At 48.6% G+C, this 17,326-nt stretch overlaps 1 protein-coding gene across 3 annotated transcripts in view; it reads left to right on the top strand.

The window, feature by feature from the left end:
- The window catches only part of zswim8 (zinc finger, SWIM-type containing 8), a 197,350-nt gene that overhangs the window by 154,791 nt on the left and 25,233 nt on the right, over window positions 1–17,326 (top strand). For all 3 annotated transcript variants that reach the window (XM_038782798.1, XM_038782796.1, XM_038782797.1), the window contains exons 17-20: window positions 481–718; window positions 7,652–7,804; window positions 13,723–13,945; window positions 16,127–16,416. In XM_038782798.1, coding sequence (XP_038638726.1) covers window positions 481–718; window positions 7,652–7,804; window positions 13,723–13,945; window positions 16,127–16,416 — 904 coding nt within the window. The remainder of the gene's footprint in view (window positions 1–480; window positions 719–7,651; window positions 7,805–13,722; window positions 13,946–16,126; window positions 16,417–17,326) is intronic.

Below are 17,326 nucleotides of genomic sequence, written 5' to 3'. Positions count from 1 at the left end.
TGAGAGGATCAGTACAAGGGTTCTATAAACGGTGGCAGCCTTTTCTGGACTTCCTGGCTCAAAGATAGGTATCTTGGTCAATAGCAGCAGCAGCCCGGGGGGGGGGGGGGGGGGGGGGGGGGGTGTTCCTTATTGTAGTGTCTTGTAACTTTATATTGTGTTAATTTGTGTTGTTAAAATGCTGTGTTGTTCATGGAGGTGGGGCGAATGTTTATGATTGTTAATATTATTGTTATTTTTGGTATTTTACTATGGTGCGTTATTGTTGTATAAATTCAAAATTTTTCAATAAAAATTATTTTAAAAAAAAACTTGCTGCCGAGCTAGCCCGAGTGGGTTAACAAATGCAAAAATCCAATGACCTTGTGGACCTTCCCTAGCCGTCTTTTAATACTACACCTCAGGGTCTTGGGAGGTGCTGGGTAAAGGTTTGCTGTGGAGCCCAGCTTTCACAAAGGATTCAAATGTTGCTCCTTCTAGATCCTGGACAAGCTGCTGGACAGAGAGAGCCAAACGCATAAACCTCAAACGTTGAGCTCATTCTACTCGTCGAGTAAACCACTGGCCGCCAATCAGAAATCTCCATCGAAGCACATGTCACAGGCAGCCTCGGGTGTCCATCAGATGGCAAGCACATCATCTGCGCCTCAGCAGGCGAGCGTGGCGGCCCCCGTGCAGAACGCTCCGACAGAGAACTTTCCGGAAGGATCTACACAGGGTATGATTTCCTACCACATGTTCTTATTTTTGATTTTTCACAAATGATTCAATTAATAAGCCACGATTATGTTGTACTTTTTAATGAAAAAAATCATTTCTTCCCACTCAATTTCATAATGCATTTGAGAAAAAAGATTGGAAGATGGACATACATGATTGATGAGGCCTATAGGTATGAGACCACTGCTCTTTGGACACGCCTAAGGTTGCCAAGTGCACTTAAATGTATTCCTGGGCATCCTTTGTATCCCATGACCTGACCCCCCACTCCAACCATTAGTCAGCCAACACTGTGACGCGTGGCCTTCCTAGACCAATTGGAAAGTAAAAAGACTCCTTACCCAATTGGATGAGGCTCGACAATCAGCCAAGCAGCACATGCAGACTCGATGTGCAGCGTGAAAGGTTTGGTGAAGTCGTTATCGCTTCAGATTGAGCAGAGCGCTCCGACTCTCTGAGAATTTTAGCCTTTCCTCAAGTGAGGTTTTGAATCGATCTTTTACACAGAGAAAAGGGACTGGGATGGCACAGGTGTGAATTTGTTGACACGGCGCCTTCCAGAGATTTGTACCGTAGAACTGCACTGTATTATAGTATGATTCACGCATTCTCAGCTGGGGGGGGGGGGGGGTAGGGGGTGGGTGGGTGGGGGGGGTGGGTGGGTGGGGGGGGGGGGGGGGGGGGGGGGAATCCCTCTACAATCTGCTCCTGTAGATAATATTTTCATTATGAATGCATTACGCCGTAATTGTATTTAAAACAAATAGTGGATCAATTGTGTTCATTTTTGCTGCAAAGCAAAAAAGGTGTCTTGGCTCCAACAATTGTGCATAACTGCCTCTCCTTTGAGGTCAGAATGAATCATCTATTGTGCATACTGGGCATGTTGTGCATTCTGTAGTAGTAAGAGCTTAATATGGCGCAAGCTGTTGCCACGCTGCGAGTACTATATTGAGCTATTTGTGCAGGCAGTGGGCTTTGGGGAGCACTCAGATTTTCCATTTCATGCCTGGTCCCTTGGAAGCGCGTCAGAGTGCTGATAAAGTGAGCTGAGCTATCCAACCTCCTGCAGGTTGCTGTTCTGGTCAGCTCCTCTGAATAATTGAGGGCCGGCGGGAATGATCCCGCAGTCTGAACCCGAGTTCGGCCTTCCTATTGTGTTTCACCACACCAAACTGGGTGGACAGAAATTCAGTCTGGAGTAGAACATTTTAAACAGCAGGGATGAAGAGGATTCAGGTCAACGTTGTTTTGTGTTGTTGCGTTGGGTTTTTTTTTTCTTGCACAAAGTAAAATATGGCAACCGATTGTCGGTTGTGTTATTGGGGGATCTGGCCAGGAGGAATTATTTTGAGTTTGAACGGAGTTCCCTCAATCGCTCTTTGAAATTCAGTGCTGATTCCCTCACAAAGGATCACAGAGCAAAAGAGTGCACAAGGAGGCCATTCAGGCCATCACCTTTCAAGCTTTTACCAACCCCGTTTGCTAAAAATAGTCCAAGTATCATAATTCTTTAAAAAAAATAAATCTTAATTGTCACGAACAGCCTTACAATGAAGTTACTGTGAAAAGCCCCTAGCCGCCACATTCCAGCGCCTGTTCAGGTACACCGAGGGAGAGATCAGAATGTCCAAATTACCGAACATGGGGATTTGTGGGAGGAAACCACAGCACCCGGAGGAAACCTTTGCAGACACGGGGAGAACGTGCCGAGTCTGCACAGACAGTGACCCAAGCCGGGAATCGAACCTGGGACCCTGGAGCTGTGAGGCAACAGTGCTACCCACTGTGCTACCGTGCTGCCCATTTTTAAAACGAACTGTGGGAAATCTCCTAAACCCTGACTACGTTTTCTTTCCGACTTGCCAACCAATTAGCACCCTATCCCCCGCAGGATATATTGTTGTCATTGCTTGCAATTTGGCTTGAAATTTGGCATTCTTTCCTTTCGATGAGTCCAAGGTGAAAAGTTTCAGGAGCATCTCTCTCTGTTCAGCGCCATTAAATATTCCTCGGTTGAGAAGGGTTAGGACTGGTGATGGATGATCTTTAACTGAAACAGATATTGTTCCTTTCTGCAAATCTTTGTGTACACTGCATCCTGGATGTTAATCAGTTTGGGCTTTTCAATTATTTAACTTTTGCGTCAAGTTCTCCTTTGGTGCAAGTCCCGCATCAACAAATTCACACCTGTGCTGTGCTATAATCAGTCCCTTTCCTCTGTGTAAAAGATTGATTCAAACCTCACTTGAGGGAAGGCTAAAATTCCCTCCGAGATGGGTGGCGGTAAGCTGAAGCGCCCTGCTCAATATAAAGCGATAACGGCTTTGCCAAAGCTTTACGCTGCGCGTGAACTTCTGACTTGCGTAGAATTAAACACGAGGAACTGAATTTCAAACTTGCATCATTCCGTACCTGACACCCAACTCCCTAAATATGTACACTATTTCTAGGGGCCGGGAACTGTCCTTTATTATTTTGCGGTATTTATGGTGATGGATATTAAGTCGTTTTCAGTTGTACGGGGCAGCCACTTGTCTACCTTGCATTCCAAAGCACGTGAATCTTTGAGCAGGAATGGAAGCTGGGTTTTTCCCTGTTCTTTTTGCGTTACAGTTTTCTTTAACCGTGCAGGCGTTGGCTCTAAAATCTGTTGACGATTTTTGTTGTTTATCCCCATTTTGCCGGCTTCACCCTTTCATTGAATCGTCGAATCCCAACACTGCAGAAGGAGGCCATTCGGCCCATCGAGTCCGCACTGACCCTTCAAAAGGGCATTCTACCCAGGTCCACTCCCGTAATCTAACCTGCGCATCCCTGGACACTTGAGGGCCAATTGATCCTGGTCAATCCACCTAACCTGCACAACTTTGGACTGTGGGAGGAAACCGGAGCACCCGGAGGAAACCCACACAGACACAGGGAGAACGTGCAGACTCCGCACAGACAGTGACCCAAGCCGGGAATCGAACCTGGGACCCTGGCGCTATGAGGTCGAGAAGGAACTGTGATGTGACCTAGACCAGGATCAATCACGAGCTTTCCTATAAACTGTTCAGCAATCTGTAGATGTTGCCCATAAGGGGCGAAATCGCCTGGGGCCGCCTAAAATCCCGCTCCTGCCGTGGCAGAGATTCTCCGCCACCCGGGAAGTGGCGGCGACGGAATCTCGCCACTCCGATTGGAGAGGCCCCTGCGGTGATTCTCCGGCACGGATGGGCCGAAGTCCCGCCGCTGGGAGGCCTCTCCCGCCGCCGAGGTTTAAACCACCTCTGGAACGGCGGGATCAGCGGCGCGAGCAGGTCCTGGGGGGGCGGGGGGGCGATCGAACCCCGGGGGGTGCCCCCACGGTGGCCTGGCCCGCGATCGGGAGCCCCCACTCTTCAGGTGGCAACCGCTCCGGCGCGGGGCTGGCCCCCAAAGGTGGGGAGGCCCGACCCCTGAGTGGTTGGCGCTACTCCCCTACGCCGGCACCCTCCGTCACGCCGGGTAGGGGAGAATGCCGCCCCAGATAAGTGACGTTGATATTTTTCCATCAACACGGAACCAAAGATCCACTTTTCCCACATTAGCCGGGACATCTTTTGCTTGGTTCCTCTCTCTCTCACCCAATTGGTAAATCGATGTTAGCTCTCTCCAGCAGTGGCTCCCTTGGGAGTCACGGCAGCACAGTGGTTAGCACTATTGCTTCACAGCGCCAGGGTTTCAGGTCCGATTCCCGGCTTGGGTCACTGTCTGGGCGGAGTCTGCACGTTCTTCCTGTGTCTGCGTGGGTTTCCTCCGGGTGCTCCCACAAGTCCCGAAAGATGTGCTATGAGGTAAATTAGACATTCTGAATTCTCCCTCAGTGTACCCAAACAGGCGTCGGAATGTGGCGTCTAAAGACTTTTCACAGTAACTTCATTCGGTGTTAATGTAAGCCTACTTGTGAAGATAAAGATTATTATTATTGTTACTTTCTGCCTCTCCATTGTTGTTCGCAGATACCCCCGAGGCTGCCCATCCTCTTACCGGTTGCTACCCCTTTGATGTAGACCTCTGAAGTCTTCTACATGTCTGCTGTATGCTGTATCTCACCATTGTCTTCTCAAAATTTCCACTCTGTCAGCCAAATATTCCTGGATTACCTACATTTCCCTTTGGCCGAATGTTAGGAAGAATTGAAACCCGTGTCTTCAGACCCAGCTACAACCTTTCCTTTAAATCCATTCCTCTCTTGGTCACTATCTGTTGCTGACAGTGTCTTATTTCACCCAAACATAGCCTCCGAGCCCATGTTCTCCACGTCACAAAAGACCGTCTACTTCCGGTGTCCACCTCTTGCCTCAGCCCCTGTGCAGCTGTCACCCTCCCTTCAGATCTCTATCTCCTGCAAGCTTCCATTAAGTATCAGTTGTTCCAAAACTCTGGTTGTCCTAACTCGGGGCAAGTCCTGTCTGCCCACCCCCTCTTCCCCTTTCTGAACGTCGCTCGCTTCCAATACTCCTGCACCTCGATGTTCAAATTGACATCCTTTACCTGTCGATCCCTCCACGGCCTTGCGCCTTTCCACCAATGTAGCCACTGGCCCTCCGAACCCTTCAGTACAGAACGGGCAGCACCCTGGTCTCTGTGTTAGAAGGAACTGAGCGTGAGAGTCGAGGCTGACACTGCCATTTCAAGCAATTGAGCTCCACCTGAATCCATTAGTGCAGGATGAGGACCAAACCTCAAAGGTGACAGCTTCCACCCTCTTTTTCAGGTGCCGTCTTTTCTTGAACATGGGGACAGGGTGGATATGTGTGGCGCTAAAATAGCATTCAGATCATGCCGTGTTGGGGTCCCTGTGCATATCTGTCACGTCAATGCTAGAGGAAAAGGAAGTAAAGCAAATTGATTGATATGGAGTTGGCCTTAATCCCAGATTCATTTCCCAAGGTGTAAATGTTTGATCTTACCAACATGTAAATATACGAACAAATTTGTTATCTATAATCTATTGCAACAGGACAGAATATAACTCTTGAATTGGTGAAGTGAAGTTGTTACTCTGCGATCTAGGTGATTTAGTTGGAACCATAATTCAATCCCCCGATATCCTTGGGTGCACCATTGCTTCTGCCTTTCCCACTCAAAGGCAATAATGGAGCCCATTGTCTTGCTCTTTATTGCACTGTGACCCCATGCAATTTAGCTCCAGTTGGAGCAAAGCCTTGATTTTAATATTCTCATCCTTGTTTGCCGATCCCTCCTTGGCCCTGTTTCTCCCTACTCCTGTACCATCCAGCCCCCACCTGTTCAAGATGGCTGAGCTCATCTCATTCTGATTTCTCGGGCATCCCTCATTTAGACCGCTCCGCCGTTGGTGGTCATGTCTTCAGCTGCCAAGGCCTTGAGCTCCTGAATTACCTCCATAAACATCTCCGGCTCAGTGACTCTTTTTCCTTGGAGATGCTCCTTGGGACTTTTACCCTTGATGAATCTTTTGACCGTCTGTCCTAATATTGCCTTATGTGGCTCAATGTCTAATTTTGCTTTTTTAATTCTTCCCATGGACCATTTAATTCTGTTAACGGTACTGTATGAATATAAGTTGTTGAATGTAAATAGTTTTCGGCTTCTGTTTGTATTGTAGCGAAGATGGGTATAGTTACATGATGGAGCAGATGGTGGTAATGTCACTGGACTAATAATCCAGCGGCCCAGGCTAATCCTTTGAGGACACGGGTTCAAATCCCACCACGGCAGCTGGTGTAACTTAAATTTAATTAATAAATCTGGATTTAATGCTAGTCCCCGTAATGGTGACCGTAAAACTGGCACTGATTACCGTAAAAACCCATCTGGCTGGCTAGAAACCTAGGGAATTGGAGTTTGTTCCCTTTGCCCCAAGAGCTAAATCCAACTCCTTTGTGCAATGTTGTGGCCTCAGCTGCTTCCTGTGGCAGTGAATTCCACAGGTTCGCCAGTCTCTGCATTGTCCTTGAGGGAAAGGAATCTGCCATCCTTACGGGCCTGGCCTCCATGTGACTCCAGGCCCGCAGCAATGTGGTTGACTCTTTACTGCCCCTCTGAAATATTGCCAGCGAGCCACTCAATTCAAAGACAATTGGGGACGGGCAACAACTGTGCGCCTTGCCAGGGATCCCATGAAAGAATACATTTTTTGAAGGTGGATTTGATACCTGACTAGCTTAAATCAATCTGAAAAAGGGTGACGGGCCTTTTTTTTCTCGTGTGTGTGTGCGCCGTTTTCTGGCACGGCGCTCCCCCCGCTGGCAGCTGAATCCTCCGTTCCGGCAGCCAGACAATGGGGTTTCCCACTGTGGGCACCCCCACGCCGTCGGGGAAACCCGCTGACGTGGGTGTTCCGGAATTCGCCGGAGGATTCCGCCGACGGAGAATCCCGTTGCCCCTATTTAAGAAGAAGGTGCTTTGAGTAATGGTTAACCTGCGGAAGGTGTTGTTCAGATATAAACCGGAGTCGTTATGAGATTTGGGAAGCTGCTGTTTTTAAATAGTAACGGGGTCGTTGCTATCATCCTCTAAATGAGGATCATCCTCTAAATCACACCCACTAAAGGTTCCCATTTCACAGAAAGCGTTCCCATTTAACAGAAAGCGTTCCCATTTCACAGAACATTGGAGCCGGTATTTTCCCAAAGGATATAAAATGTCCTTACAGACGGTGGGGGATGAGTTGGTGCGATTTTAATTGTGCCAGCAATTGAATCAATATTCATCGCAGTAGTTTAGTCAAGAATATGATGGGTGATTATTGAACATGGGATGAATTTTGGACATTTTACACATGACTTATTGCTGTTAAACAATTGTTGCTTCCTCTTGTCCTCTCCTTGCATGAATACAGGTTCTCTGCCCTCCTCTGGGGGTTGTAACTTTGACAGCCAAGACTGTGTTTGCTGACTTGCGTGTGTTTGATTTCACACAGAGAACGCTCAGCGCACCCCCAACGAGGCGACGAGTGAGTCCGGCACGTTCAAACAGGAGGGGAAAATCCCCAGTCGGTTGACGCTGGGCAGCAGAGGCGGATACAACGGGCGATGCTGGGGCTCCCCAGTCAGACAGAAGAAGAAGCACACAGGTATGCCCAGTGTGTGATTGAAAATTTCACCTCGGTGATCAACTCTCATTTCAGCTCTGAGTCTAAGACAGTAAAGAGAAGACCGTTCTCAGGCTAGCTGACCGTTCTCTCATTCTAACTACCGGTGGAGTTGGTGTGGTACATTCAAATTTTTATTATTGCAAATCGACGTTACAATTTTGGTGCAAATAATTTAGACTGAAGGTTTCACAGGACTGGTCCAGTGGTTCCTTGGTCGGCCTGGCCTTTTAAATTGGGGAGGGGGGGGGGGAAAACTGTCCATTTAATTTGTCCAATCAAAAGCGTTTGTTCACTTTGTGGGTTACTGATAGACTCACCAGACAGCCAACCAGCAGCTAGAGTACGGAGAGGTCAGCCTCTGATTGGACGAGATTGAAATAGTGAATGAAATGAAAATTGCTTATTGTCACGAGTAGGCTTCAAATGAAGTTACTGTGAAAAGCCCCTAGTCGCCACATTCCGGCGCCTGTTCGGGGGGGCTTTTACGAAAAGGAGGGGCAAGGAGGGGCAAGAGCGAAGGTGACTGGATGGCAGAGTGAGATGGGGGGGAGGGGGTAAAGGGTGGGTCTGGGGATTGGAAATAGATAAGCGGGCAGTCAAGAAAAGATGAGAGGATGAGAAGGGGGTGTAAGAGAGTGAGGGCGAGGGGAGTGGAGGGCGAGGGGGGTGGTAGGGAGAGAGGGTGAGGGGGGTGGGAGGGAGAGAGGGCGAGGGGGGTGGGAGGGAGAGAGGATGAGAAGGGGGTGTAAGAGAGTGAGGGGAGTGGGAGGGAGAGAGTGGGAGGGACAGAGGGTGAGGGGTGGGTGGGAGAGGGGTGAGAGGGTGGGAGAGGGGTGGGAGGGAGAGAGGGTGGGAGGGGGGTGCGAGGGAGGGAAAGAGGGTGAGGGGGGTGGGAGGGAGAGAGGGCGAGGAGGGGGTGGGAGAGAGGGCAAGGGGGGTGGGAGAGAGAGAGGGCGAGGAGGGTTGGGAGGGAGAGAGGGTGAGGGGGTGGGAGGGAGGGCGAGGGGGGTGGGAGGGAGGGTGAGGGGGGGTGGGGGGAGAGAGGGCGAGGGGGTGGGAGGGAAAGAGGGTGAGGGGGTGGGAGGGAGAGAGGGCGCGGAGGGTTGGGAGGGAGAGAGGGCGAGGGGGGTGGGAGGGAAAGAGGGTTGAGGGGGTGGGAGGGGAGAGAGGGCACGGAGGGTTGGGCGAGGGGAGGAAGGGGTGGTCTGAGGGGGGCGGGAGGCAAGTGGTGTGGTCGAGGGGGGCGGGAGGAAGAGTGGGGAGGGGGCGGCGGGAGGGAAGAGTGGGGGAGGGGGGCGGGAGGGAGAGTGGGGGAGGGGGAGGGGGAGAGGGAGAGGGGTGGGGGGGAGCATGGGGGGGGGGGTGGGAGGGTAGGTGGGAGGGGAGGGAGATGGGCGAGGGGGGGTGGGAGGGAGGGAGGCGGGAGGAGAGGGTGAGGAGGGGTGGGGGGAGGGGGGTGGGTGGGAGAGGGGGTGGCGGGAGGGTGAGGGAGGAGGAAGAGTGGGCGAGGTGGGTGGGAGGGAGAATGGGCGAGGGGGGTGGGAGGGAGAATGGGCGAGGGGGGTGGGGCATATGTGTCTGTCAGAGAGAGTGTGTGCGCATTGAGGACCCTGAACTCCAGCTATACTCCTAATATTAAATGAATTTGTGAACCAAGGGAATCTCACTCCTCCCATTAAAAATGACAAAAAAGGTAAGACTTAAATATCTGTTGAATAAGACAAAAGTTTTTAATTATAATAAATGTTTACATAAAAGAAATAGAAAAGTATTTGAACAGTTGGTACCTGTGGCGCAAAAACATATTTTTTGTTAGTGAACTGTTCAGCCTAATATGAACGTTCCTCGGGTCTCCTGTCCGTTCTCTTGGGAAGTTAAAAGGTTTCCCTGGCTGGATGATTTTGGGAAACGCTCAAACTGAATACGATTTTTGGGAATGAAAACTATGTAATGATTGTAAGGATCTTAATTCTGGGCGATGATTGCAAAATAAATTGTTCTAGTTTATTGGTTGACCCTCCCCACAACCCCGGTCCTTCACCTCTCCTGAGCATGTTTACAGTTTCCTCACAGTTAGGTCGGTGACTTAATCTTCACCTCACGCGAGTGATTGTCAGTCACTTAGAAGTTTTGAAAGTGAACGTCAGTTTCCGAGTCAACGGCAGGAATCAATAGAGCCAAGACCAATCCCGGTCCTTATCCCACGTGCAATTTGAGCAAAGGGCTGTTCTCAGGATTGATCGCCCTCCCGATTCCCTCTGCTCGCTCCATCAACCCAGCTGCCAATTGTAGCGCAATTCCTGATGGCCACTGGGCTTTGAACTGGTTCATATAGTTCAGTTAAGTCATTAAATGAATTATTGCGGACTCCATTCACCCGCCGACAAAGGTTATTGTCTTGTCAGTGATCAGGCCTTTGTTGTTTTGGGATTTGTCTTCCCTTTGAAGAGATTTTCCAGGGACCACGTCTTATTAAAATGCTGAGGCATTTTGTGATTATTTTTCAGTTAATTACTAACCTCGTTTAATTAGATTGGGGTCTGTCACTCCTAGAAACATGGAAAATAGGAGCAGGAGTAGGCCACTCGGCCCTTCGAGCCTGCTCCATTGTTCATTATGATCATGGCTGATTATCTACCTCAACACCATACTCTCCATGCTCTCCCCATGCACCTTTAGAGTCTTCACCTCCTTTCATTTCCATTGGCAGTGGAGGCCTGTATGGTGCAATTGTGAGTCACTGTTTAGATCCTGCATTCACCTTGAGGTCTCCGGCTGAATTCTAGTCTTTCCCGTTTACTTTCCTGCAAATCTATAAGTTTGTAGACAATTTCTTAACGTGGAAGTCCTCATATAGCAGGGTGGCACAGTGGTTAGCACTGGTGCCTCACAGCGCCAGGGACCCGGGTTCGATTCCGGCCCCGGGTCACTGTCTGTGCGGAGTCTACACGTTCTCCCCGTGTCTGCGTGGGTTTCCTCCGGGTGCTTCGGTTTCCTCTCAGCCCAAACATGTGCGGGTTAGGTGGATTGGCCATAATTAATTGCCCCTTAGTGTCCAAAGATGTGCAGGTTAGGTGGGGTTACGGGAATAAGATGGGGGATTGTAACTAGATTGCTCCTTTGGACTGTCAGTGCAGACTCTGACTCGACGGGCCAAATGGCGGCCTCCTGCTCTGTTGGGAGTCTGTGTGATATGGAGCTGTGAGATGCTTCTCCGTGTTTCTAGGCTACTTTGAATCAGCTCTTGTTCGGAGGTCTTTCTTTTATGTGGACTTGGTATTTTGTATATGTCTGCAAAGCTAAAATGATGAGATTGATGACTTAAGATGTCCCCCATGCCCTGGACTTCATTCTGTTCAAACGATTACATTTTTAAAAATTATTTCACGGGATGATTCTGCCACCGACCGGCAAGGCTATTGATTACTCGGCAATTCCTGAGGGCAGCTACGAGTCAACCACAATATTTTGGGTCTGGAGTCACATGTCAGCTCAGTAAGGATTCTGATTACGTTCCTAAAAAGACATTAGTCATTCATTCATTTCTTATATGTACTTTTGAGGGCATGAGCCAAGGATTTTGTAATAGTTGACAATACCTGCCGTGGTTACCATTACTGAGACGAGCTTTATATTGCAGATTGATGAATTGACTTTCAATTCCACCCACTGTCGTGGTGCATTAGCATGGGTCCTCTAGTTTAGTAGCCCAGTGAGATTGCCACTGTCTCCCCAATATTATAGAAGCAAGGAATTTGGTCAGATAAGGCTGAAGTCTCCTGACATTGCCAAATGCGTCTGCCATTTTGTTTTTACTGTTAATCATTTAAAAACTTTTTTTTTTAGAAATAACATAACAGAGGGCCTGGGATCCAATGCAGAGTCAGTTGTGAGCACCTGTATTTTCAGGTCAAGGCAGTACCAAAGCCAACAGGCAAGGTCTGGGAGGCACCTAATCAGATACATGAAAGGTTAGAATCATCGAATTCCTACAGTGCCAAAGGAGGCCATTCAGCCCATCGGGCCTGCACAGGCCCTTGGAAAAAGCACCCTCACCTATCCCCATAAACCAGTAACCCCACCTACCCCTTTGGACACTGAGCAGTAATTTAGCACGGCCAATCCACCTAAACTGCACATCTTTGGACTGTGAGAAAAATCCAGAGCACCCGGAGGAAACCCTTGGACACTCCAACATTGAGCCATTTGTGTCTAGGAGCGAGCTAATAGATGAGAGTGTTGCATCTGCTCACATTACTGCACCCTCAACGTAAAAACACCCGTGCCTGTATGACCTGATCACGATGGTGCCAGGGTAGCAGACACTCAAACACTGCCAGCCAGAGAGGCCGACACCCCAAACAAATGCACCCTCAGTCGTGTGTGCGATCGGCAGGATTCAATGCTGGAATCAGAAATCTCTGCCGCCACGTGCCACTTTGAGATGCTGCATTTTAAATTAAAGAGCAGCGATACTTCAAAAGATGGCTTTCGACTTCTCCTTGGGAAGCTTGCTCGCCATGGTGATCAACAGTGGAATTTATTAATGGATGGCAATTAAGAAATGTAAGGACCCGCAGAAGTGTTGATTGGTGATGTGCCTCAACAGAATTAAAACGAAAACACTTGTTGTCGTAATGCCTCCATAGATTTTCATACTTGGTCAAATCTCCGCAGAGATAATATAGCCTGACCAATCCATTTGGAATAATGACCCTCGCGTCAGCTCTATTCCCTCAGAGCAATTAACTTAACAGCTTTGGAAATTATTTTAATAAATGCCGGTTTTTTTCTCATCAGTTCCTTTTTGTTTTTTCTCTTGTCTTCTCCCCTCGTCTGCAACCTTTATTCCTTTTTCAGAACACTGGCTCATTTGGTTCCCCTCTGAATTTCTGACCTTCGACTAAAATTTAAGAAAAGAGAGGCTAGTTAGCGTGACTTTGCCACCATAATGCCAGTTGTGGCATTGTCTCTCTGCCTCACCCAAAACCACCTTGGGACGGCCAAGTCCTTTTAGTACAGCTTGGACCAATTAAACAGTTCAACTTATGGTTCACGTTCAACTGTAAATATAACTTTTTTAAAAAAAAATAATAATTTCCAATTGAGGGGCAATTTAGCGTGGCCAATCCACCTACCCTGCAGATCTTTGGGTTGTGGGGGTGAGACCCACGCCGACATGGGGAGAATGTGCAAACTCCACATGGACAGTGGCCCAGGGCCGGGATAGAACCCGTGTCCTCGGCGCCGTGGGGCAGCAGTGCTAACCACTGTGCCGCCCAGTGATGTAAATATAACTTGCATTTCACCGTCGTGTTTCCTCTTTGTTTGTTGAACTTTCTGCCAACATGGATAGGAGTGGTGCAAACTACTTTGTATCATGTGACTTTCCAGATGCTTTTATCTGCAGCCCAATTGGCCTTGGCTGCTCTCACTGTGTTAGTTTATTGTGCAGTGACTATGCAGTGTCGAGGCGATCTAGGTTTCTTGTGTAGATCTCCCTTTATTCTGGTGTTATTTTACTGGATTATTTTGATTTAGTGTAGTGGATGCTTCTGTTATGAGTTGGGCAATGCACGGATTATGCAACTATAATGTGGTTGATTAAACCCAATCACAAAGCCTGTACAATGTCCAAGAGACATATCTGGCATTCAGCATTCGACTGTCCCAGAAATAAGTCCAGGGCTCACGGAGTGGTGCTACATGTCGCAGATGTCACGTGATGGGTGGGCACAGATTTACCTATGTGCTGCCCACACTTTTTTTGAATTCACAATCTCGGTCCAATCACCCAATTGGAGGGCAGACCCCCGTGCCATCGGGGAGAGGGGTTGGAGGAATTGAAATTTGCATTTTTGGGTTGTTTTCTCCGCTCACGTTTTCTCCTCTGACAGGCATGGCCAGCATCGACAGCAGTGCCCCCGAGACTACCTCGGACAGCTCTCCCACGCTGAGTCGCCGGCCCATCCGCGGGGGGTGGGCAGCCGCATCCTGGGGAAGGGGGCAGGACAGCGACAGCATCAGTAGCTCATCCAGCGACTCCCTGGGATCTTCCTCCTCCAGTGGCAGTCGAAGGGCCAGTGGAGGCGCTCGCACCAAAAGCACCGATGTTGGGAGGTAGGGTCAAAGTTCAACTCTTATATTTTGTTGGGAAAGTTATATTTAATCTTGTTTTTGTTCCCAACTTCAGCAATTATTCATGGTAACGCAACATGCAGCACAGAAACAATACATTCTACCCAGTTGTTCTCCAGCAGTGTTTATCTTCCACATGGACCAGTGGCCACCCTTTTTCATCAAACCCTACCTGCATCTCTTTCTATTCCTTTTTAAAACAAAATATTTTATTGGCATTTTCAAAATAATATACGTTGCTGTTTGTTTCCATTTATTATACAGTCACAAAGGTTCTTCCTTAGGTGTCTCTATTTACAGTCTGACGCCGTCTGGCTTAGCATACAATCCTCCCTATCCCCCCCCCCCCAGCTCCACTCTCTATGACCCCCCCCCCCCCCCTCCGACTCCGCTTTCACTGCTGCTCCCCATTTTTCCTAACTGGGTTTTGCTGCCTCACCTGGCTCCCTTGCTTTCCTCTTTTCATCTTGTCCCAGCTCTTTCTCCCCCGGCTACTGGCTATTTATTTATTCATGTGTTGATATCTTTCTATTCCTTTCTCTCTCTTGCACTCATCTCTTGCTCATGTGTTCCTAAAGTTTCTTTATGATCTGCGTGTCCATCTGTGTAGCACGTTTTGCTGTGTTAAAGGCGCTATATAAATAATAATAATCTTTATTGTCACAAGGCTTACAGTAATGCGGCAATAAAGTTACTGTGAAAAGCCCCTCGTCGCCACACTCCGGCGCCTGTTCGGGCACACGGAGGGAGAATTCAGAATTCTCGGCTGGTACGGGAATTGAACCTACGCTGCTGGCCTTGTGCTGCATCACAAACCAGCTGTCTGTTGTCGATGTAGAGTAAAAGGGGCAGTTGTACCTCTCGCAAGAGGAGCAACCTAGGAGAGGCCTGGGCTGCGCGGCTTGAAAGAGGTCACAGGAAGATGGATCTGGGAAGTAGGCAGATGTGAGGTAGACCCAGAACAATCCTTCATTTGCCTGCGAAAGTAGACATTAATGCTCTCATTACCCCCCCGGAATATAATTCCTGGATGAGGTCGAGACAAACGCTTGTTTGGGAAGCAGGCAGACGCTGTGACTGGCTGCGTGTGGTTAAGGAAAGTCATCCGGTGTATTTGTATGGATGAGCTTCAATGGGCCAAATGGATTTCCTCATTTGTCTCCATGTAAATATAAAAGAAATTGTAAGGAAAAGCAGTTTTGCTCATCAACCCTTCCACCATCCCAAAGATGATGCCCCCTCCTCACTGAGCCGAATACATCACGGTCGCACAGTGGTTAGCACTGTTGTTTCGCAGCGCCAGGGACCTGGGTTCAATTCTCGGCTTGGGTCACTGTCTGTGCGGAGTCTGCACGTTCTCCCCGTGTCCGCGTGGGTTTCCTCCGGGTGCTCCGGTTTCCTCCCACAAGTCCCGAAAGAGGTGCTGTTAGGTGAATTGGATGTTCTGAATTCTCCCTCAGTGTAACTGAACAGACGCCGGAGATTAGGGAATTTTAACAGTAACTTCACTGCACCGTTAATGTCAGCCTACTTGTGACACGATAATCTTTAATAATCAATCAAGAGCATGGGGGCTACAATAATTCCCTGGTGCATTTTCCAGGGCAGTGTGTCAGCCAATCAGGGCCACTTACCAACCAATCAACACCTTTTTCTCATGCAGCATGAATTTTTGTTCCCGTTGAAATTTGGCATTCTTGCATCTGTCCTGATAAGTGTAAGATGAAAAGCTTCAACAGAGCGTCTCTTTTTTTTTTTCTGAGTAATACTCATATTCTGTATGGCCAAGCGACTATTTGATAGATTTATATTAAGCAAAGGGGAATTAAGGGCTGCAGGGCCACGGTGGTGTATGGTGTTACTATGCAGATCAGTCTTGATGGAATTAAATAAATATAGGGCAGGATTCTCCGTCCGTCCGCGGCAGCGGGATTCTCCGGTCTCACTGCAGGGAAAGGGACATTTGGCCGAGCACCAAATTCTCCGTCCTCGCTAACACTGGTGGCGGAGTGAACTCACAACAGTGAACCCCAGCCATAACCTTCAAATGACTGCAGTGGACCATATCGGAACGTTCCATGCATTCGAACATTAGCTTAATTCTGTCTAAGGTGACCTTGCATAGACTCTACCTGATTGTTTTTGGGGTTATTTCTCTTCCAGATACAAAGGCCGGCGTCCGGAATGCCACGCTCCCCATGTACCCAACCAGCCATCTGAAGCGGCTGCCCATTTTTACTTTGAGCTTGCAAAGACTGTCCTTATCAAAGCAGGAGGCAACAGCAGCACATCCATCTTCACCCACCCCTCAGCCAGCGGCGGCCACCAGGGTCCACACCGCAACCTCCATCTCTGTGCTTTTGAAATCGGGCTGTACGCGCTGGGCTTGCACAATTTTGTGTCGCCAAACTGGCTCTCGAGGACCTACTCTTCCCATGTCTCCTGGATTACAGGTTTGAGGGAAAATAAAATAGCCTTGGTCACTACAAATTGATGTCCAGCCCTCGTGTGTAACGTTCAGCTCTTGGAGATCCTTTGGGAGCACCACGAGTGTCGTTCCTCGACACACGGGCATCTTCCCATTCTATTTCTGTCCACTGTGTTGAATCTTTCTTCTGCAGGCAAATTGAATATATCTAGGCATTGCATTTGATTTTTTAATTAAACCAAAGCACGGGGACAATAGTTCCCTGCTAGGTTCTTCATGGCAATGCTTCAACCAGAGTTGGCTTGCCAGCCTATCTTTTCTCATGCAGTGTAAATTGTTACTTCCTTGAAATTTGGCTTTCTGACATTTGTCCTATATGATGAAAAGCTTGGCTGTTTTTTATTTTTTTTGGCAATTCATAAATCCTTGAATTATTATGAATACAATAGACGATAATGTGTGTTCTGCTGTAATTGTATGTTGCATTCTTGGCGTTCCCAAGGCTGAAGATCAAAAGCTGATGCGCCGTCACTGAACGGGGTCCCTACTCTGCACTCAACACCTCTGGGTTTTGGTGGAGGAGGTAGACATGCTGGAAATGGCTTTTCTTTCTGATCCCTAACCTTGGAAATGGCAATGGACCTGACCAGGAAGTTGTAAAGTTCATAGTTTGTATTAAAGGGTGAATTGAAGGTTGACTCAAATGCAGCCCCAGATCATTCTCTGGACTAATTCTGGAGTATTGGTTTGGGATAATCATATTTCCTCCGCTCCCACTTCCATGAGCGACTTTCAGATCTGCTCCTTTACTGGGAGGTGTAAAAAGTAGTTTAACGTCAGTGTTTACAAAAGCATCCAGCTCCCAGTGAGTGCATTGCCGCTGTTGATCACTGACCTGCAGAGAAACTGAGGCACCAACCCGTTTTCTACCACAC

The sequence above is a fragment of the Scyliorhinus canicula genome, chromosome 22 (assembly GCF_902713615.1).
Source record: "Scyliorhinus canicula chromosome 22, sScyCan1.1, whole genome shotgun sequence".
In the NCBI taxonomy this organism is placed as follows: Eukaryota; Metazoa; Chordata; class Chondrichthyes; order Carcharhiniformes; family Scyliorhinidae; genus Scyliorhinus; species Scyliorhinus canicula.
Note: the sequence above shows the minus strand (reverse complement) of the source record. Positions and strands in the feature narration are given on the sequence as shown.